General features: G+C 37.8%; 1 protein-coding gene across 2 annotated transcripts; it reads left to right on the top strand.

Moving 5' to 3' along the window:
• appb (amyloid beta (A4) precursor protein b) lies at window positions 1-23,153 on the top strand. 2 transcript variants are annotated; one of them, XM_084122697.1, is made up of 17 exons: window positions 11-230; window positions 5,150-5,317; window positions 7,953-8,082; window positions 8,353-8,465; window positions 8,842-9,032; window positions 10,942-11,186; window positions 11,346-11,516; window positions 14,968-15,101; window positions 15,927-16,001; window positions 16,286-16,444; window positions 16,584-16,712; window positions 16,801-16,900; window positions 16,992-17,195; window positions 19,043-19,096; window positions 19,523-19,593; window positions 19,707-19,853; window positions 21,305-23,153. In XM_084122697.1, exons 1-17 carry the CDS (start codon window positions 168-170, stop codon window positions 21,404-21,406), a joined length of 2,256 nt encoding a protein of 751 aa, XP_083978823.1. In that variant the 5' UTR covers window positions 11-167; the 3' UTR covers window positions 21,407-23,153. The 2 variants fall into 2 exon arrangements, with proteins under 2 accessions (XP_083978824.1, XP_083978823.1); XM_084122698.1 differs by lacking the exon at window positions 11,346-11,516 and having other exon boundaries at window positions 1-230.
• Window positions 23,154-23,195: the final 42 nt, after the last annotated feature.

Below are 23,195 nucleotides of genomic sequence, written 5' to 3'. Positions count from 1 at the left end.
GTGGTCAGCTGACTTTCACTGGAGCAGCTGTGTGCAGTCGCGCATTCTCACAAAGCTCAGCCCAGCATAGACGATAGGGGAACACGGAGCTGAAAATCGCGACAGAAAAACCCTGAACCTCTCAGGACATTTATCCATCAGGACGTGCTGCGCTTGGGAACACGGCCATGGATATGGACCGTACGGTATTCCTGCTGTCAATACTGACGACTTTGTCGCTCGCCATCGAGGTAAGAATGGTGATTGTGTGTAATGGAGACGGAGCTTGATTCTCCTCCATACTTTAAATGACGGCCTGGGAGCGAAGGGGAGGAAAAACGCAAAGCTAGAGCATGACACGGATGCAGACAGACATTTGAGCGCTACGTGATTGTCAGCTGCGTATTCCAGCATGATCATACTTCTCTCTAATGCAGTTGCCAGTTGGGTTTCTTGTCCATCGGTGTTTTAGATCAATTAAAAAGTGTTGGGTGGAGGCTCCTGGTGCAGGCAGGATCGCCACTAATATTAGGCACAGCGGGCGAACTGTAGCGCATGAAAGTGATACATAAGACGCGCATCATTCTAGCATAAGTAGCATTGTTTTAATATCTGATAGTAATTTGCACACCTTCATGTAAAACATTAGCATCACATTCGAAGGTGAAACGTGGCATTGAAACATGCTATAATGAAGAATTGCACTGTGGAAAACGCTGATTATGGCGACTGTATGCTGCTGTGCCTGTAATGTTTTTTCTATGTTAGAGCAAAAGTGGATCGGAGGAATATGAACTCATGTCATACAGATGCGGCTGGTGGAATCATGTAAACATCAGTGACTGACAGCTCTTTGTCAAGGGGACATGTGTTAAAGAGCACATTCTCTCACCGCCTGCAGTTTGCCTATAGACCTTTTATTTACACGATAAAAGAAAAGAAATATAAAAACTGTGGCAGGTTTGCAAGATTGCAGAGCTCCATTTTGGGCGAATAAATGCTGTGGCAGCAATATATCCGACGGCCCTCCTGAGCCAGCATCAGAGGACAACGCTCATTCCTCTGCGGCGCCTTTTGCGCATCTATTATTCATACCTGTTTTTATGAAGGAATTTGCTTTGTTATAGCCTATGCGTGATTGTTAAAATGCATAAATGATGTAGGACTTGTTCATGGTGGAGAGATTTTGTGAGGAATATTAGGCCTACAAAAAGATGTTAGTTGACAGAAGCAAGATGGCGTCCGTGAACTGCGGCGTTTCATTTTTTTTTTTTTTTTTTTTTATCTCGTTAAGGCAAAATCTCCTATATGGATAGATAAACTTTCTCACTCCAACAAACACAAACTGCAATACATGTTCTTTTCATGCACAGATTATTTTAATGGTGGTACTTGAATGTGGAGCTTACCTGGTAGTCAGTTAACACATAGAGATATTTTATCTAGTTTTCTGTAATACTGTCTACATGTAGATGTGGTGTTGTTAATGAGTGTTCTTTTAAAATATGGTAGCCTATAATGGTACCAATATCAGGGTGAAAATAATGTAGAGCCTTTAGGGGCGTGACTCCCAGATAGGCTATTTCAACATTATTTAAAAATTAATCATACCATTTTAGTTACATATCAGCTAAGTATTTTCACAGGATAACAAATAGAAGCTCACCAAAAAAAGTTACCTAATGTTATGGTTCCCATCTGGTTATTTTGTTTCCTAACATTATAGGAACACTTTTTTTAAGGTAACGCTTTGTTTTAATAACCATAAACTAATGTTTCCAGAACATTCTGGGAACCAAAAATTGTAAGCTGGGATAATACTTAGCTCTTTCTGTTCAGTATTAGATTAGAAAAAAAAACAGAAAAAAAAAAACAGGTTCTGTCATTGTTTTTCACATTATTATTGATTCACAATCACAATTATTTCACAACAACTGTTTAAAATCATGTTTGTGGGTCTTATTTCATGTGTGTTAGCTCAGAGGTCATCTGCTGCTGCTGTATTCCTAAACATTGACTAAATTAATCTCAGTTATATTGATTTTATTGGGTCTTCAAAATTAAATGAATAAGTGTGGATTTTTGTGATGTAGGCATGTCAAATGACAAAGTTGTGAACTAAAAAGTTACAAATTGACCCTTGTACCATTCAGAGTGCAAATTATATAATGACTTACAAGAAATAAGACCCTGGCCTAAAGCTTTTTTCATTAAAAGGTGTCATTTGTAGGTAGTGTGCCAAAACAAGCTCTGAGAGTTTGTGTTGTCACCTCTTTACTGGTCACCATGTTTTTCCTGAAATGTCCCTTTGCTTATTTTGCGTATAATTGGTAAATCTGTTTTCGATTAGCCTCCATCTGAAAAGGGCTTTCTTTGTTTGACTGGGAAATATCAGTGGAACATGTAAACATGGTCGGTTTTAGATTGTTTTTGAGTGGTACAAAAACTACCTCGTTGATTTTTGACAGCCTTTAAGATTAAGCCAGAGCTGAATGACTGTTGAAAGCTGCACATTTTCATTTTGCACTAATGTGGATCCTGAACTGCTATGACAACCTGGCTGAGACACTATTTTGGTACACTGATATCCACAGATGATTAGCTTTCACTAGTGGCTCAGTGGCTGTGTCAGTGTTAAAGCATTTCTTATATCATACATTGATGGTAATGATCTCATGTAAAACAATCTATAGCTGAAATTTTGCAGCTTATTGCAGTAGTTAAGACCATTTCATGTCTAACACATGGTTTTCCTAAAGAGTTAACTACTGTAGTGCGGCCAGCATAATTACAGTATTCTGTTTTTAAATTGCCCTACAGCATAGAGATGTTTTATTGCACTATAACCACCAAGCCATTTGTCAAAAGGTTAGAAAGAAAAACATTACGGACAGAGTCTATCTATCATCCTATCTATCTATCTATCTATCTATCTATCTATCTATCTATCTATCTATCTATCCATCCATCCATCCATCCATCCATCCATCCATCCATCCATCCATCCATCCATCCATCCATCCATCCATCCATCCATCTGTTAGGGGTGTAACGACGATACCCTCATGTCACGATTCGATACATATCACAATACGATATTATTGCGATACTCCAAGACATATGGTAAAAGGTTAACAAGAAAATGTTCTGTTGATTAAAATGCTAAATTTGATATTACATTGTGGTTGTAAATGAATAGGCTTGGACTTGGTGCTGGTAACCAAATGCACAGGACAATGGTGACACCAGAATAAAAAAATGTTCATCATTCTGAAGCTGAAAGTACAGAATTATTTTAGACGAATATTTGCACTTTATCACTGACTAAAATAATGTTTTTACTGGTAACATAAGACAGTTGGCATTATCAGGACCCACAATTATTCCCCCATTGCACTGAATTATTATACATTATATTTAATATTATGCATAGTAGTTTAATGTAGTACTGACACTAAAACAGTACTACACACAATTTTTTTCTCACATAGCCTTGTAATTTTCATTTTGGGTGAACTATACTGAATACATATTGTCATTATCCACAATACATATTTTTGTATTGAGATATATTGTGACACAATATATTGTTACACCCCTTCTATCTATCTATCTATCTATCTATCTATCTATCTATCTATCTATCTATCTATCTATCTATCTATCTATCTATCTATCTATCTATCTATCTATCTATGTCTTATTAAGCCATCGTCTTAATGAGACAGATGCATCTTTCAGACAGCTGGCTACAGCAGCACTTCCACTGTTTGTTACCCAGGACAAAAGAGGGGAAACACAACAGTCCCATAATCCCTCACGCTCAGTTGAACAGACAGGGTGGGTCTGGTTGTAAGGAACCTTTGTGACTCACTGGGTCGAGGCCAGGCCAAAGACACACAAAAGAGGACCACTATTATTCTCTCTCTCTCTGACTATGAATTGAGTGTCTTCTGCAAATATGTTTTCCTTCGTGTCATTTTCAGGACCAAACTCTTACTTTATCTCTCCCTTTCTATCTTTTTTTTTGTTTGTTTAATCTTCCCACCCACTTCAAGAGATTAGATTGTATTCGAGGCTTTTAACCCTGAACCGAATAAGGCAGTAATGTTTGATATTGTACGTTACATAACTGGCATTGTGGCTCTAAAAGATTAATGTTTGTTTACATGTATCAGATGTAGAGAGTTTTCACTTTCATGGTTTCAGTTGAGTTGCTTGTAGCTTTACAATTTAGTTAAGCCAAAAAGAGTGAAACTATTTTGATTATTCATTTTGGTTTAGTATGGAGGAAAACAAATCCTCCATAGTTATCATAGTTATATATTTCTATGTTGAAAATTAAGATAAATGTATACTATACCATTTAAATGTTTGGGTAGGATTAAGTTTTAAGAAATTTAAGCTTTTATTCAACAAGGATACATACGAAAATCTAACTGACCCAAACTTTTGAATGGTAGTGTACATACATATTTATATAGTATTCAATATTTTATTGAATACCAGAAGATGTTTTCTAACACTTGCTTACCCGCTAAAAGCTTTGGTATAATTTGAACACTGCTAGCAAGGACCACAAAATCAGCAACAACAGCATAAATAAAGCCAGCAAACAGTACAGCAATAACCTGATAACAGTCGCTACATAATTTATTCACTCCATACACAGTGCATTCTGAGAACTCAAAACCCAACATTGTTCAATATGAAAGTGTTTATCCAGTCGACTTTCCGTTTGGCTAGCAACATTTGGTGCAATATTGTTCGTCGTACGTGATTGTATGTATATTCAAAGTAATTTCCTTGCGTCTGAATGTCCCTGTCTGAACCCCACAAAGCATGTTTCTTGGACATTATAATGTTTAGTGCTCTAAACAGATGGGCAAACCTGTTGTTATCTATATCTGTCAGATGCTCATAAGCACATAAACTATTTGTTGAATTGTTGAATTCTTGTGCTTCCCCACACATTTGCCGTTTTTCCTCTTTTCATTGTCATCCTGTCTCTGTTATCGAATTAATTAAATGATAGGCTGCTTACTTAATCAGGTTAATCACAGTTGATTGTATACATCAATATTTGCTGAGAAAAGCATGAAGACATCTGAAGATCATAGGCTTATGTGATAATGGTTCCTCATGTTCCTGCTGATTGTGCTGTTGGCAGGTGCCATCAGATGACTCAGTGGGCTTGTTGGCGGAGCCCCAGGTGGCCATGTTCTGTGGGAAACTCAACATGCATATCAACGTCCAGAGTGGCAAGTGGGAGCCGGATCCAACTGGCACCAAGAGCTGCATCAGCACCAAAGAGGGCATCCTTCAGTACTGCCAAGAGGTAATGAGAGAGAAAAAAGATATAAAACGAGACGAGCAAATATAATGAGTTCTGCTGCTGTGTCAGTGTTAGTTGTCAATAGGAAGCTTACACACATTGTAAAACATTATTGTATCGTGATTACGTTAGGAGTTAAAGTCAATTATATAATGACAATCACAGTATATAAATAGGAGGCTTCTGAGTATTACATAAGCATGTCAAGTTCTATTTAGTGGTCGACTGATATAAGTTTGTCAATGGCTGATGCTGTTATTTGGGTAGCAATGTGGCCGATAGCCAATGTAATGCCAATATACTCTACCGTTCAAAGGTTTGGTTTCAGTGAATTTTTTTTTATACTTTATTCGGCAAGGATGCATTAAAAGTGACAGTAAAGACATTTGTAATGTTACAAAAGATTTCTATTTCATATAAGTGCTGTTCTACTGAATAGAGAATCCTCAAAAAAGGATTTCCACAAAAATATTAAGCAGCAAAACAGTTTTCACAAAAAAAATACAAAATGTTTCTTGAGCACCAAATCAGCATATTCAAATGATTTCTGAAGGATCATGTGACACTGAAGACTGGAGTAATGACTGCTGAAAATATATTAAAATTGAATTTTAAATTTTGTAATAATATTTCACAATATTACTGATTTAACTTTATTTTTGATCGAATAAATGCGGCCTTGGTGAGCATAAGAGGTTCTTTCAGAAACATTAAAAAATCTTACTGACCCCAAACCTTTGAATGATATTGCATGTTTGCAAATGAGAGTATATAGTACAAACAAAAATCTGACATCAAATGTTTATTTTACTAAATATATTCTAATAAATTTAGTCAAAAATATTTCTGAAATCTAAATGACCCTTTTTACACATTCATGGTCTTATTGTGCAAAGATAAATTTTGCAACTAAATATGTTCAGCCATGACGTTTGAGTTTTGGCTGTAAGACAATATGTGAAAACAAACAGTTGTTTTTAGGATTAATTTTAATTAATTAACGCCAGCTTGTGATGTTGATGAGGGGGAAAATTGCTTAGTTTTTAAAAAAATCACAATTATTTAGTTAAAGGGGTCCTATTATGCCCTTTTACGAAGTCTTGATTTTGTTTTTGGGTTGTACTAGAATATGATTTCATGCTTGATTGTTAAAAAAAAACACATTATTTTTAACATATTTTACATTATTACAGCTCCTCTCTACTAGTCTGTCCCGAACGCATTTAGTTCCGGTTTCGATGAAGCCCCTCCTTCCGAAATGCGAAATGTGATGTGATTGGTTAGCTGGCCCAGTGTGTTGTGATTGGCAGCGTTTAGCTGCATTTTATCAGGAAATGTCCCACCCCTCCATAACCACGAGTTCTGCTCTAGTGTAAATATAAAGGATGGCGTCAATTTCAAACCCGATTCAGACCCTGACAATGTTAACAACAAGAGGAGCATCCAGAACTGATTTCATGCACAGACTTTGCTAGCACAGATTTCACAGGTCGTTTCACCAGGAGTGGTACAGTATGTTTTTCTTGTACATGATAGGTATATGATGTTATGTACCATTTAATCATGATATTTTTCAGAAAACTATGGTCATACAAACCGTAATCGTTCACAAAACATAGTTTATTTTCCTAAGGGGCGGTGAACAGCCTTACAAAAGCGAGAGCTTACAAAAGCTATAGTAAACAACCCTATATCAACACTAATGTTGGCTAACAGGCGAACGTAGCGACAACATAAAACTTATAATTAGAACTATAGAATTATATTTCTAGTCAATAAAATATGTAACTACAAATAAGAAGACATACTTATAAGTTGTCATCCACAAACAACATATTGTCCTGACAAGGTGGAAACGGAGCAGCATTTGTGTGTAGGCTGCATCGTGGTACTGGAAGCTGTTCTTCGTAAAATGTGCAGCGCACAGATAAACATCAGGACTATAATGTTCAGGAACAGTGTTTAAAATAAATTTGACCCATTCTAAGTTCGTCAGCCTTAGGAAGGTCAAACAAATGAGCTGTGAAAAAGCATCTCTTTGACATAGCAGCAGCTTATCCAGGCCTCATCCGCTTTTCTGTGTATTCCGTGGGCAGGTATTATTTAAATGAGGAACATTATGACTTCATAAAGCCCTGAAAAATCATGTTGTAGTTCAAACGAGCCATTTGTTGTAGTTCTTTGGAAAGTGGATTCTGTTAAATAAAATAACTCCCTTTGGAGTGGACTTTCAGCTTTGTAAACTTGCAGATTTTTTTTATGCTTAAACAGCAACATTACACATTAACTAAAGTTGAAAAGCATAATAGGACCCCTTTAATCCTGAGAAAATAAGAAAAAAAAATATATATATATATTGCAATCTTTCATTGAAATTTATTTTGCTTCATCTCTGAAACGACTTTTCTGTTTTGTATGATGTCACCAACCCCTCATATTTATCTACATTCTGATATATACCATCTCCTTTTCACCATCCAAGCACTTACCAATGGATAAAATCTCATTGAACAGTCTCATTGAATATCCTGTTTCACTTGAAAATAGGTCAGGTTATGCAAGTAAAATGAATTGCAAATGGCTTTTCTGTTGACCTCAACAACAGCTGATAATTTGTACACTGTCTTGACTCCCACAGGTATACCCAGACCTCCAGATCACTAACGTAGTGGAGGCCAACCAGCCCATCAGCATCCAAAACTGGTGCAAAATGGGTCGCCGCCAGTGCCGCAGTCACGCGCACATTGTGGTCCCCTACCGCTGCTTGGGTACATATTAGTGTTTTACATTAAACTATCCTTCAGTGTGATGATTACATCAGTACTCTGCCACTCCTCGGGTTTTAACCTGGATTTGTGGAACATTAAACTAATGCTTTTAGCGTGGCTGTTGTGTGATTTCCTATCATCCTTCCACATCCGATAAGATGAGATTCATCAAAACACAACGTTTGCTCAGGATATTTTCACCTGCAAGTTACATATCAGCAAACATCTATTTGAGCACCTGATGAGCAAATGTTTGTGTGTTTTTATTAGTTGGGGAGTTTGTAAGCGACGCCCTCCTGGTCCCAGACAAGTGCAAATTCCTGCACCAGGAGCGAATGGACATGTGCGAGAGTCATCTGCACTGGCACACAGTGGCCAAAGAGGTCAGAGGTCACAACACATGACATTTACTGTACTCTTTCACAAAGTTATAAAACCATACACAGCTGTAATCTGTGCCAGAAAAAGACAGATCCATATCAGGCACCTCCAGAACTGAATTTAGTTCCTATTTTAGTGGATCTCCATTTGAAAAGAAATGTTTGCTTTTTATTTTTGCTTTATGTTTAATATAAAATGATATCCCCAGACATGCATGTTAAATAATGGTGTAGGCAGATTATGATTGAATAGGATGTATAATTCATCCCTATCTAACCCACAAGAGCGTTCTACTTATAGCTCTATGATGACTCAGTGCATTATACCTCTCTTGCTTTCGTTCACACTCACACTTTCCCTGTGGCTGCCCCTCTGCAGTCCTGCGGTGATCGTTCCATGAATCTCCATGACTACGGCATGCTGTTGCCGTGCGGCATCGACCGTTTCCGTGGTGTAGAGTTTGTGTGCTGCCCCATGGAGGAGCACAAGGAGTTAGACAGCGAGGAGCAGGAGGAGGCCAACTCAGATGTGTGGTGGGGCGGCGCAGAGGCCGAGTATACTGACAGCAGGTACACAAACACAAGTGGTATTATTGACACTTCGTTCTGAGACCACTTGTGAACGTGTTTATTTTGAACAACTTTTTTATATAAATTATATTATCAGAATAAATAATTATAATATTCTTGCAATTTATTATGTCCACCCTTTGCTTTCATGACAGAAGCACTCTAGCTGCATGATCTCCACAAGTTTGTGTACAACCTGATTATTATGTTCTCCAGCATGATTTGAGAAAGATGAAAAGCATCCCATATTGAAAATATATATATTTTTGGTCAAAATATATGCTACATAAATGTTGTAAAAAGTACTAAATATTTTCAATTTGAAAATGCATTGCTAACGTAATGCAAAATATATTGCAAAATGTACTTAACCCTCTGGTGCTGCTAAAAAAAAGAAATGACTTCTTTTTTTTATTTAAACAAAATTAATGTACTATATTTTAGTTTGATAATGTTTTTTATTTAATATTTTGTGTTTTGGGGGGGATTTTTATGGTACTAAATTATATGTATAGAATAGTTATGAACCATGAATGCATAGACCTTAAAATGAAATTTACTGTCGTAAATCTTGAATGTTTTGGATCACAGTCTTAAGTTTGGTCTTTTTTAAAGAATCGTGAATGTTGTCAGATTATTGCTGAAGTGAAAAAAAGTTTAAAAAAGTGAAACAAAAAAAAAAGTTGTAAAGTTCAAGTTTATTATACAAGTTTATTATAGTTCAAGTTTATTATGAAAAATGCATACAAATACTATTTTTAAATTTTATATGAAATATATATTTTCCAAAACATGTTTTACTCTAATCAAATCCATAAATCTAAACAAGCTGTGTTCCAAATTTGTGCTTGATATCTCAAAAAATGAGCTTTCAGTAACATTTGGTTTAGGCGCAGTACCAAATGTTTCCACTAGATGAAATTTGCTTCACATACGTTTCCAATGCGGTAATTTTTTACCACGAACAGTACAAGTCAAGTCAAGTCAAGTCACATTTACATATATAAATTTACAATACAGATTGTTTCAAAGCAGCTTTACGGAGATAACAGGAAAATAATGCAACAGAGTTTGTTTCCAGAAGAAAATAGCATCACAGTCCAGCTTAAGTAAGTGCAGTGATGTTTCATTTTTGTTGTAAAAAAGTTATTAATTTAGTTCATTTACATATATAGCCGCTCTGGAGAAAACCGTGATGTCGTCGTCCAGCTCAGTTCAGTTCTCATATAATGGTGTCAATGCAGGCAGATCAATATTATTGTTGAATATTAAATTAAATGTTAAATTTAATGTCCCCAACTAAGCAAGCCAAAAGCCAGTGGCAACAAAGGTGAAAAAAGGCAACAAAGGCGAAAAAGGAACAAAAACTCCATCAGGTGGCAGAATGGAGAAATGGAGTACAAGTGTGACTATTTTTTCAGGACCATTTAACCCTGTCGAATCATGTCCATGATTTTATTTTGTGTTCACATAGCAAGTGCTAAAACCTTTACCAAGTTTTGTACCATTCTGATGAAGTAAAAAAGAAAATCAGCACCAGAGGGTTAAAAGGGCTAGAAAATTAATTCCTAATAATACATTTTGGGTAAATGCAAAATGTTTTTTAAGTGTAAATATATATATATAGCAATATTTTTGGCTCTTTTTGTATATTCTGAAATAAATGTATGAATATATTAGATTTTTTTGATGTATGTGATATTTGTGCTTTAATTGAAGAACAACATCTGACCGTCTCTACAAAGGAGTTCACATGATCAAACCAACTTTATTTTATTAGTGACAAAGAAATCGATGCAGAATCTTAAATCTGTTCATTTCCTTGTTTAAATAATATTTTGAATCCCACCTTTTCAATATAGTCTCAAACTTGTATATGCCGTGAACTTCATACATTTTTGCATCACAGCGTGCTGAGAGAGCAGACCCCTACCAAACCTGAGCCCGCTGTGACTGAGGATGATGAGGATATCAACAATGAGGAAGAGGAAGTATGGGATAACGATGAAGATGGTGACGGTGAAGATGATGAAGACGAGGAAGATGACGATGAAGACACAACCGACGAACAAGACACCAGCGAGCAGACCTCCAACGTTGCAATGACAACCACCACCACTACCACAACAGAGTCTATAGAGGAGGTTGTGCGAGGTGAGATTTGTGTTATGCTTTATTGTACATTTCAGTATCCAAATGTGAAAAAACACCCTTACAAGACATGTTTGAGAGAATGCACAGGATAGGCAAAACTGGAGCAAAATGTTACATTTAAACATTTAAACAAATCAAAGAGTGTCTCTTCTCCATTAGCGGTGTGCTGGGCCCCTGCTCGGTTGGGGCCATGCCACGACAAGATTCCCCGCTGGTATTTTGTGGTGGAGACGGGCCGATGCGCCCCCTTCATCTTTGGGGGCTGTGGGGGCAACCGCAATAACTTTGAATCAGAGGAGTACTGCATGGCTGTCTGCAGCAGCAGTGTATGTAAGTCCAGACGGCTCCTGAGAGGAAGTTCACCCCTCTGCTAACCAGCACATCGTCTCTTTCTCACTTTCTTCGCTTCATTCGTGCTAAACTCACAAGCTCAGCAGATGGCTGGATGCTTTAGCCCGCATGGATTACAGGTCTCTGTGAGGTGACTGTACAGGCAGAGCGCCTAGTTCCTTTAGTTTAACCTCCTGCTGTCTTGTCTGAGCACACTGGAACTTTTCTGAAACTCTCCATCTTCGTTTCCTGAATCTACAGCACCATGTTGAAAGAAATAATATTGTTTTAATATTAAAATCCAGATTGTAAGTGATAAGTAAAAACACGGTACATAGGGATGAGTGGAATCTTTTTTTGCTGACACTTAAGTGTTACATAATGTGAAGCTGTTTTGGCACTGATGCCAGTCTTATCATACATATCTTATCTTTTGTGCATCAAGTTTCAAATAAAAAAGGACATTATCAAATAAAATGTTCAAGTGAGATTCGTAAAGTATTTAATTAACTGAATTATCCATAAATAGTCACACATGCATGGTTATTTAATGGATAAATATTTCTAAATTCCAGCAAAAGTAACTAAATCATAATATTTATATTATCGATGTGATTTAACATTACTCATACCTCCCGTCCCTTCACTGGATACCGTAAAATAATACAAAGACCATGTCTTTTTATTGTATTGTCTTTGCTAGCTGTATGCAAAAACAAAGACAGCGCAACCAGTGTAGTTTAATTCATGCACAAGTAAATCTTATGAGCCTGTTTGTTTAATGAATTGTTCAAAAAGCATTTGCAGAATTACATCTGACTTAATTACTGAACTGCATGTTATCAGATCAAATATAGATTTGAAAATTTCGAGAGAAAAAAATAGTAGCAGTTAGAGTCAGTAATAGCAATAAAATCTATATTTTTCCAAAAATGGTATTCAAGTCAAGTCAGCTTTATTTATATAGTGCTTTATACAATACAGATTGTTTTGTAGTAAATAATAATTATTAGTAAGTGGTTATTAAGGTATTGTTTAATTGAATATGTTCGCAGGAGAATGTATTTATTTATTTAATCAATTATTCTTCATGATGGGCAAAGTTTTCCATACTGTACTACAGTTTCGTGTTTTTTTTTTTTTTTTTGAGTTTCAGCCACTACAGATTTTGAGTAGATACTGACATATTTGATAGCATGGATGTTTGTTTGTGCTTTTAAAGCACCTGCATGTCAGTGGGTGTATTTTTAACCTGCTGAACACTGCACTTCTGTATGTACCCTCCCCCATTCTCTCTCTCCATTTGTGTTTATCTCTGTGTGTGGGCCAGTGATGGAGCTGTAGTCGGCCTCTGGTCAGACCAGTCTGCGGCAGTGGGCGGTTTACGCTCGATTAAGCACAATGCTGGACGCTGTGGGAGAGTGACAGCGGAGCAGCCCTTATTCTGACAGGGCATATTCCTCACAGCCAGTCTGGCTGCTCCCGCATGCTCGCTGTCAGAAAGTGTCACAGCAGCTTCACATGAGCTGCTGCAAAACACACCCATAGAAATACAGCTCTCACACCCCCACACACTTACAGCGGCACAAAAAAGTATTTGGACACTTATTCCACAATTAAAAATGTCGCCGCATTACAAATTGTCAAGCCAAATGGCATTTATTTTAAAGATAGCTCAAGCACACTTTTAAAAAAAATCACTTAAGGACATGTTAGGTTTAAAATGGTAAAACAATAGACAAACTGTTCAAAATTAAGATAAAAGTATTATATACTTAAACATGTCTTCATGTCTTTATTAAATTGAAAACTGTTTACTCTTTGGGGCTGTTTAAACGACACCGTTTTCAACTAAAAACGTAAAACTTTTTATGCGTTTTGGCCGTTCATTTACACGACAACGGCGTTTTGGGTGCCTGAAAGTGCTAGATTTCAAAGTGCGAGTTTTTGAAAATGGTCTCCGTGTAAACAACAAAAACGCGAATCTCTGAAAACGATGACGCCATGCACATGCGTATTATGTGTTCAGTCTATATAGTGTTTCATCGCCATCTAATGGCCTGACAGCAGAATACAGGGTTTTCAGTCGTTTTCGCCGATCCGTGTGAATGGGGATCGTTTTGACAATGGTGTCATCTGTACGCGTCATTTTGGTTCCAAAACTCAAAGGATAAACTTCTCCGTTTTAAGAATATCGTTGTCGTGTAAACGTACCCTAAAATAACAGGTCTTATTTTGCATTATTAATTGATGCACATTATTTCAAAGTTCTGCAACAATATGCCTCATATTTTATATTTTCTACTTCATGCAGTGACATTCATTTATTTTCTTTAGTGTTTTAAGTGTCAAAACACTTTTTGGGGTCACTGTATATACATAGATCTACCATACTGGATGATTTTCCTGCATGAAAACTCTTTTAACTCTCTGAGCATACCTAAAACATGCCTTATAGCAACCTTTGGCAATAGTAATCTCACACAAATGTTTCTGACTTTGCTAACCAATTTTAACCCGCATCCAGGGTTCGAATTATGATTTCATCTTTGTGGGGGTCTCTTTAAAAAAAGAAGAAAAAAGGTAGCCTATGAGCAGGCGCGGTAGCTTAATAATGTAATATAAAAATATAAAAATTTGTAAATATAATACAAATTTAATAAAAAAGCGTTGGTAACACAATTCAATTTAAATAGTACATTTGGTTTAATTTGTCGTTTAATGAGGTCTAATATATGCTGTTAGTTGTAAGAATTTTCACGCGAGTAAATAGATAGATCCGACACATTCGAGTCCGTGTACTTAAGTGGTCCAGTGGTAGAACATTTGTCAAACGCGTCAGAGGTTTTGGGTTCGAATCCGCACTCATATAAGTTTTTTTTTTTTCATCAAATCCGATTATGTTTATAAGTGGTTCTATATCAGGCAGATACACGTTTGTGTGCATTTTGTTTTGTAATTTTACTGGAACGAATAGAGAGTCTCCACAACGGATTGAAGCGCGCCCGAGTGAAGACTGTGCGCGAGCCACAAACAAACACAGTATCCGCGCAGCGGCACTTTTATCACTTGATTTAAGCATAAGGATGTACCGTAGTGTGATGACGATCCGAGATCCCGCGAGATCCATGTGTTTGGCATCTTGTCCTATCTTTTAAGTCATGCTACAGTAGTCTGAAGGAAAAAGTGCTTTATTTGTAATTTAAAATAATGGTGCTGATGATTTTTAGAGACCCCCACAGGTGTATGATTTTACTGCTTTCATGGGAGCTTATCCTCTCTCTATGGGAGCTCAGCTCCCACTGGCTCCCACGTAATTCGAACCATGCCCGCATCGGAACTAGCTGTTCTTTCCCTGGAGCCTTCACTCTCTTTGCCGAAAGGAAGATTCTCTGGCTCACATGTATCTGTTTTTTGACACTCGCTGAACAAGACTTCTCACTCTCTCTAGTGCCAACCATGGCCCCGAGTCCTGCTGATGCTGTGGATCGTTACCTGGAAGCTCCAGGAGATGTGAATGAGCACACCCGCTTCCAGAAAGCAAAGGAGAGCCTGGAGGCCAAACACAGAGAGAAAATGTCAGAGGTGGGAACCTGAGTAGAGTGGTATAATGCAGTTATAGCATATATAGCAGGTGTTAGTACCAAATAACATTTTGAAAATACAAACATTTTCACGAATCCGTAAAAATTTACGTCAGAGCAGCTTTCCGAATGATTTACACAAAAATGTGTTCTGCTTGTGTTTCATGAATGAGGCCCAATGAACAGAAGAAAACACAGAGCTTAAATACACTGAACAAACCAACTAAATGAAGATCAGGTGCAAACACTAATCAAACCATAAGTAACCATAGAAACTAACTAGAAGAGGGAAAAAGGAACAAAGGAAACACATCAAACATGACATAACCCTGACAATTGTACAATTACAATGTTTGATGCAGGAAAAACATATATATTTTACTAAAACATTTATGTTTTATCATCAAGATGAAAAATGAGATTGCTGAATAAATTTTTTTTTTTTTAAATGAGATTGCTGAATCAGAGTTTTGATTTAGTTCAGTGAAAGTGAAAGTTTGAAGTGAATTATGAAAATGCATAAACCATTTAATTGGTATGTTATTGTTTGTTAAAACCTTAAAAGTATAATTATGTATGTCAATGCAATGTTAAAGATATTATTATTATTATTTTAAAAAAGCATTAAATGTTTTATCTCAAAAATAGTTTAAGTAAATGTAGTATTTAATTAGAAACAATTATTAATATTTTTATTTAAATATTTATAAATGAATATAAAAAAATTATGTCATATTATAATATCATATATTATTTATATTTGACCATTGTACATAACCAAAATAATTTTTTCTCCTGTCTTTTCATCCCTCTTATCTCTCTTCAGGTAATGAGAGAATGGGAGGAGGCAGAGAGACAGGCAAAGAATCTTCCTCGTGCTGATAAGAAGACCATAATTCAGGTAAGCTTAATAAATGTGAATAGGATATGTTGGCTGATGATTCATAAGCAGTGAATGGCAGAACATAAACATAGTTTATTGTTAATATAATCTAGCGGTTTGTGAACCTGTTATATAAAAGCACTTAGCGGGGTTACGGTCCAAGTGCTTTCAGATTTAGTAGCACAGCATACAGTTTCCATTAAAGCGGAGGGGGGATTCTCAAGCGGACTGAAAGGCACTGTATTTTATTCTTCGGGATTAATAAAAGGCTTCTGGCTTAATGTTTATTCGTGTTTCTATAGCGCTTCCAGGAGAAGGTGGAGGCGTTGGAGAAAGAAGCGGCCGGGGAGAGACAGCAGCTGGTAGAAACCCACATGGCACGAGTGGAAGCTCTGCTGAACGACCGTCGCCGTCAGGCTCTGGAAAGCTACCTTAGCGCCCTTCAATCGGACCAGCCTCGGGTATACGCACACAACCATGCTGCTGAACCACTAACAAAATGGCTTACACATGTTGTTTACAATAGTAAATTGTATAATGTCTTTGCTAATCTAGCTAAAAAAGAAAAACCTGTTTTCTCCTGTGTCCCGTCTCGTACAGCCTCGGCAGGTTCTCAGTCTGTTGAAGAAGTACATACGAGCGGAGCAGAAAGACAGGCAGCACACCCTCAAACACTTTGAGCATGTGCGGGAGGTGGATCCGAAGAAGGCGTCCCAGATTCGACCATTTGTAAGCTTATGTCAAGGTTGTTCTTTCCTACTTTAGATATAAAATGTGTAGACACTTCAAACTTCAGTTGGACCCCTTGTGCTCATAGGTGATGACCCACCTGCGTGTTATTGAGGAACGCATGAACCAATCTTTGGGGTACCTCTACAAGGTGCCACAAGTGGCTAATGAAATCCAGGACCAAGTGGGTGAGTGTGAAGTGCTTTATTTAGTGCTGAGTTCACTGTCATATCATTTAGGGAGCAATTTTCAAACTTGGGTCTACTGAAACTTTCTCAGCACTGCTGATTCAGCGTGACCAGGCGGAAGTCACCCAACAGCTGTCATCTCTCCAGAGTAAGATGAGGGTTAGCTACGGGAACGACGCCCTGATGCCGGACCTGCCTGACAGCACCACCACCCTGGACATCCTGCCGCCAGAGCAGGACGGCCTGGGCTTCATCCACCCCGAAAGCTTCAACCAGGCCAACACTGACAACCATGGTAAACATTAACACGTTCAATGCTGGAACTGAACCGCAAAACTTTAAAAGGCCCATTTCCATGAAAAGTATATACATATTAGCCGCTTTCCGACCAAGTAGTTACAGGAACTTAGTTATAGGAACTGTCCACTTCTAAACAGTTCTAAGAACTTCTCTCCCCCAAACTCGGTTTTGCTGTTTGCGTTCGCACTGGCCAAGTGGCCATAGGAACTGGTAGGAGGGGTAAGGGAGTGACGCAAGCACGGTGACTTTTATTTTGACGGCGCGCCGGACCTTTATTTTGGCGGCGCTGAGAACGCCAGAGCAAACAATGCTCGCATTCTCTGTGTTTATTAGTTAGCGATCTGTCTAACAGTACTGTTTAATATGTTATTAGATAGAACTGTTATAGAAAGTAGACAGTATATGAAAAAAAGGTTATTAGCCTATGCCGTGTGGGTGATGTCCAGTGTTGCTAGCTGGGCAGAAATACATAATCATGTTTGACTTGGTCCCCTCAAAGTTGCGTTGGATTTTCTCTTCAGCATAAAGGTTTAGAGACCCATCTATCACTGTTTTCCATGTTTGTTTAGTTAGTTTATGGAGTAAATATATAGGCTATAATCTGTGTGTTTACATTATAGCTGTTTTAAAAATGTAAGGTGCCGGTGTTCCGCGTGCGTTCGGTCAATCAGCATACACTAACGTCACGGGTAGTTCTTATAGTGCTGGTTTAGACCCTACTCTGAAGTAGGATCTAAATTAGTTCCTCCAAATGGAGTTCCTAGAACTAAAATAGTTCCTATGCTGCGTTCCAGTCCAAAATTGTCATGCCCTTCACTTGCTAACTTCCCTCCGTCTCGTTCACTTGGATGTACGTCATTGCGAGTGCCCACTATTGGCGGAAACTGCAATGGGCTGAATTGGAACGTCCTAAGCCCTTGATCACTTGGAATCAGCTATGTAGTTGATTTATTATTTAGATTTTTTTCCCTTTAAGAATTTGTTTAATGCAGCATCCAAATGTATATATGGTGTTTGGGTTGTTTTCAATAAAAAAAAATATATATATATCATAGAGTTGTTTGTTGTGGTGGTGATTAGACGAGATATGTGGTGACGCCACAATCGTACTGCATTGTGGGACATATAGGTGCCTGAAGTGTACATATGAAGTAGACTCGCTCCCTCGGTCAAAATCGAGGGAACGAGGGTCTGTCCATCTAAACTTCCCTCGTCCACTTCACGAAGTGGAACGCACTTCAAAATGGCGGCGGGGATTCCCCCGAGGGGAAGTGCTTAGGGAAGTTCGCAAGTGCGTGTCTAAAAGTGGACTGGAAGTGGTGTGAACACGCCGACATCCGGGTACTTTAGCCAATAGTTCTAGGAACTGTGAAAAGGTTCCTGCGGTCGGAAAGCGGCTATTGAGTCGTATCCAATCATATACAACTATACACCGGCGTTCAAAAATGTTGGGTTCTTTTATGTATCATGGTTTCTACAAAAAATATAAAGCAGCACAACCATTTCCAACATTGATAATAATAAGAAATGTTTCTTGAGTGCAAAATCAGCATATTAGCATGATTTCTGAAGGATCATGTTACACTGAAAATGATGCTGAAAATTAAGTTTTTCCATCACAGCAATAAATTACATTTTAAAATATATATACAAAACAGACAACAGTTATTTTAAATTGTAATGATATTTCTCAATATTACAGTTTTTAAATGCAGCCTTGGTGAGCAAAAGAGATATGTTTAAAAACATGAATCTTGCCAACCCAAAACTTTTTTGAACGGTAGTGTAAATAATCAAATGCTGGATTTAAAAGAGGCTGAGCAGCGTTTTTGTCTTGCTCAGTTGAACCCGTAGATGCCCGTCCAATTCCAGATAGGGGTCTGCCTACGAGACCTGGTGAGTGTCTACTTATTATTTTCAGCAATTGCTTTGTTTAGTTGCTTTGTTAATTATGAAACTGAACTGAATCAGCATATTTAGTTCATATAACAACACTTTTTACAGCTTCTTTACAGCAGAATTTGAATTTGTCTCATATTTGAAGAAGTTTTTTTCCAGTTTAAAGGCACACTATGCAGTTTCCGTTTTTCTCAAACAGCGACCCCTAGAGTCGCTGTGGAGTACTTGTATTTAACGTTACTGTCGTAAATACCACTCGCGCAGAGCCATCTCTGCACTCTTCCGAGCGCGCTTTCTTCATTTTCTTCGTTGACTCTGCCATGATTCACGTCTGAAATGCATGCTAGTGTCTTCCAAAGAGGCTGCTTCATATGTTTAATATCACATATCTAATGAATATGTTCATATGTGTGTATTTTTAAGAGATTCCAAAGGTTCGGCTGGATATTGAAGAAAGACACAATGCTGGTTATGATGTTCGTGACAAGAGACTGGTACAACAATTAACACACATATTTCGCTAAACATGCATACATACAGACAAAATATCTATATGTATCTAATATTTCACATGCAATAAGTAATTGATGTGTTTGTGTCGAATCAGATGTTCCTTGCAGAAGACATGGGCTCTAATAAGGGGGCAATCATTGGACTGATGGTGGGTGGAGTCGTGATTGCTACTGTCATTGTAATCACCCTTGTTATGCTCAGGAAGAAGCAGTACACTTCCATTCACCATGGAGTTATTGAGGTGAGAAACATATATCTTTACATGACAATTTTGTGATTTGCAAACTTGGAAAAAAAGTATTTAAAAGTCTTTAATGAACTTTCTGTTGCCTACGCTAAAATATTTCATTAGCTAGAAATCTGCTATGTCAAAATGTAGTCTTTTTTTCAAGTTCACTTGATCATATAATCAGAGATGAAAAGGGGGCGACAACTGACGCCGTGTCTGTGACGCTTCACAACGTCACAACAGAAAAACTAGCATGTTTAATATTTTTTCGGTCCCCCGCAACGGGTTCCGTCACATATGTGACTTTGACCAATAGGAGCACAGAAGCTCTTCTGAACACACCTCTCAAACATGCCGAAACAAAAGAAAGATGATGGTATTTGTGCTGCTATGTGGAATTATGTAATGGAGAAAAGGTTTGTGGAGCTATGGCAACAATACGACAAAAAAGTGAAAAGGATAAATGCTGGCGAACACGTTTAGTACATTTATTTTATTTTTACTACTGGCTAAAAAAAAATGTATCATTAAATTCTACCTCAAGTTTGCTTTTGGAGGATTGACAGCCCATACTGTAATCTTTGTGCAATCCAGTAACGTGTCCACTGTCAGGTTTTCTTTTTTTGTGAGGGGCTTTTCTGACGACAAGACAGCCAGTGCGACGACTGGTCGGAAAGCAACGTGTAGTCTGACATGTTTCTTGTTTACAACACAAAAAGACATAATCTGACAGAGTGACAAATATGTTGTGTAGTCTGAATCCAGGATTAGGTAGCTCAACCTACCTTCCTCCAATGACATTCCTCCAGCATTCCTCATTCTCCCCTTCTACAGCTTTAGACCTACATTTGTCATCCAATGTATTTTTCATATTCCCCCCTGAGTAATACATAGAATGACAAATGTAGACCTAAAAATGGAGAAGGGGTGGAGGAGGGAGGCTGGAGAAATGTCATTAGAAGGTAGGACAAATACTGCTCATATAGTCTGTGACAGCAGAAGGTCTGGACTCCATAGCAGCTTTCACTGGCCAAGGACCACCCAGAGGCCATCTGACTGACATTTAAAGCAACCAATCACATTTTATTTTGTTCTGCGTCATGTTTAGGGGCGTGAAAATGTAACATCGATGTCCCTACAATAACAGACTGGTGTGTAAAACTCTTGAATGTATTTTAAAAAGTCTATGCCGCGAACTTTACATATTTCACATACTTTTGAAAATCAAGCATTTAGTTGATCCTGATTACTCATTGTCACAGTTGTAAACACTTCCATGAGGGGGTTTGGCATCGCGGCATCTTTGTTTCCCTATTTTTTTTAAATAAAAACTGAAAATATAAAAATAAAGGCTAGTTCATAATTTTAATAAATACTTTAATAGTATATAAAAATACTACAATAACACTGCTGGGAATGAAAAAAACGCATTTAATGACCACCATATTTTTTTTACATCTCAGGTTGACGCAGCAGTGACCCCTGAGGAACGCCATCTTACTAAGATGCAGCAGAACGGCTACGAGAACCCCACCTACAAGTTCTTCGAGCAGATGCAGAACTAAAGAACCACTTCAAATCCCCGCACTCCCCCTCACCAACACCATCAGCACCATCACCCCACTGCATCAGGACAGAGAATGCAGACTGATCCCTCATACACACTGTTGATCAGCTCTGTCGCCATGGAGATGAGAGTGGCTTCCATCACCTGACCATTTCATCCAATCGAATGAGCGCTCAATCGGTTTGCACAGAAAAGTGATGTATCATTGCTGCCCATTCAGCCATCTGTCAGTACGACGGTCCATCTGTGCGTTCACATGCTTGTACGTCACAGCATTGTGTGGTGAATGATGCGTCTTCTGCTCTGTTCTCTTCACCCATGCATGCTTTCCTTCTAACTTACCCATGGTTCTCTAATTCACAGGGTTTTTTTTTTTTTCTCTCTCTCATGTGAGCACTTTTGTTCCCCTCCAGAAATTTTTTTAAGCACTTAACCCTCCTCTTTTGTTTGCACGTTTCCTTCCTCTTTCGCCCTCCTTCCTTTTTCCTTGGCACTCAGATGATGCGGTGCTGTGTTTGGCTACATGAGGCTCCAAACGCAAACAACCAGATGCAGAATAATGTACTCATCAATAAACTTTCCATTCAGGTTTTTCTTTTCTGAAAAAAAAAAAACATAAAAAAAATACACATAAAAGCAAAAAAGTTCAAAGTAAAAAATAAACAAAAACATAAGCAATGAATGTTTTTATTTTATGTGTAATATGTATTGAATTAAGGCAGAAGCTAGCTGTATCTATGTAGTGCATGGAAATTTTAACAGAGAGACGGTTTCTGGATCCAAACACAGGCTTTGACCTCTCTCTCATGTAGAGATTTTAGCTGGATTGTACATTTTATTGTCTTCTTGTGATCACATTTTAAATAAGTGAAAAAAGAAATCTGCTTGGCTACATTGTCACAGGGACATGCTTTAACTGAAGTGTGCTTTTTCTTTCTTTTGGACCATGCCACGCACACTTAAATGGTTGCATGGGGCTGGGAAAAGATGTATGTATTGTATTATGAAGTGTAATATTAGCCCACGTTTTGGTTTGTTAATGTTCTACGCACTCTGCATTTTTTTTTAAGGGTCTAACTACACCCTTTTTGCCTCATGAAGTTTTATTCCATGTCGGGATTTGGTATGGGGCCGGGATTAGTGTAAGGAGGTATGAAGTGGTGGGAATTTGCTTCAGAAATAGCCACCATTTTTTTGTTTGTGTGACTTTTGTCCCACTATCCCCTTTGTATTCCCCCAGTGTCTGTGATATTCACGAACACATTTTGGGACAGAAACACTTCACCTCCCCTCTTTTGTTTCACTCAAGTATGTCATAGCACCTTATAGGTCAGAGCAGGTAGAAAGGGATGGGTAGATAATGAAATAATGTAATGAGTTCATGCCATATGGTCTATTGAAATGACCATTTAAATTATTTTGAAAGTGCCATGATGTTGAAGGAAACCGTGAACTGTTGTGTAATGCATTGTACGAGACAGCCATTAAACGATTCAAACATTGTGCAGTTATGTCACAGTGCACACTGCTCATTATGTTCCTGTATAGAAGTACCTTAGCTCTAAAAATCTGGTGTTGTGCTGATTTGTGGATACTCTGAGGTGAGTGTCTGTGGTCAGTAGGGAGCAGAGAAAGCTCTTTCTGTGACATTTTCCTTCAGTATCTATTCAAATCATTGGCTTAGAAGGGGAAAAGCTTTCTACAACACTGTAACCCATGAATAAAGTTTTGAATGTACATACAAACTCCTTGTGATGTGTTGTTTGGTGCACAAGATGAGAAAAAAA

Source organism: Abramis brama (genome assembly GCF_963993115.1).
Source record: "Abramis brama genome assembly, chromosome: 8".
Lineage (NCBI taxonomy): Eukaryota > Metazoa > Chordata > Actinopteri > Cypriniformes > Leuciscidae > Abramis > Abramis brama.
Note: the sequence above shows the minus strand (reverse complement) of the source record. Positions and strands in the feature narration are given on the sequence as shown.

Bases quoted from the DNA above. Each gene is read 5' to 3' on its own strand.
- appb (XM_084122697.1), top strand. From the start codon at position 168: ATGGATATGGACCGTACGGTATTCCTGCTGTCAATACTGACGACTTTG. The intron at 8,083-8,352 runs GTACATATTAGT...TGTTTTTATTAG, and splicing joins GGTCCCCTACCGCTGCTTGG to TTGGGGAGTTTGTAAGCGAC. The intron at 19,097-19,522 runs GTGAGTGTCTAC...TGTATTTTTAAG, and splicing joins GGGTCTGCCTACGAGACCTG to AGATTCCAAAGGTTCGGCTG.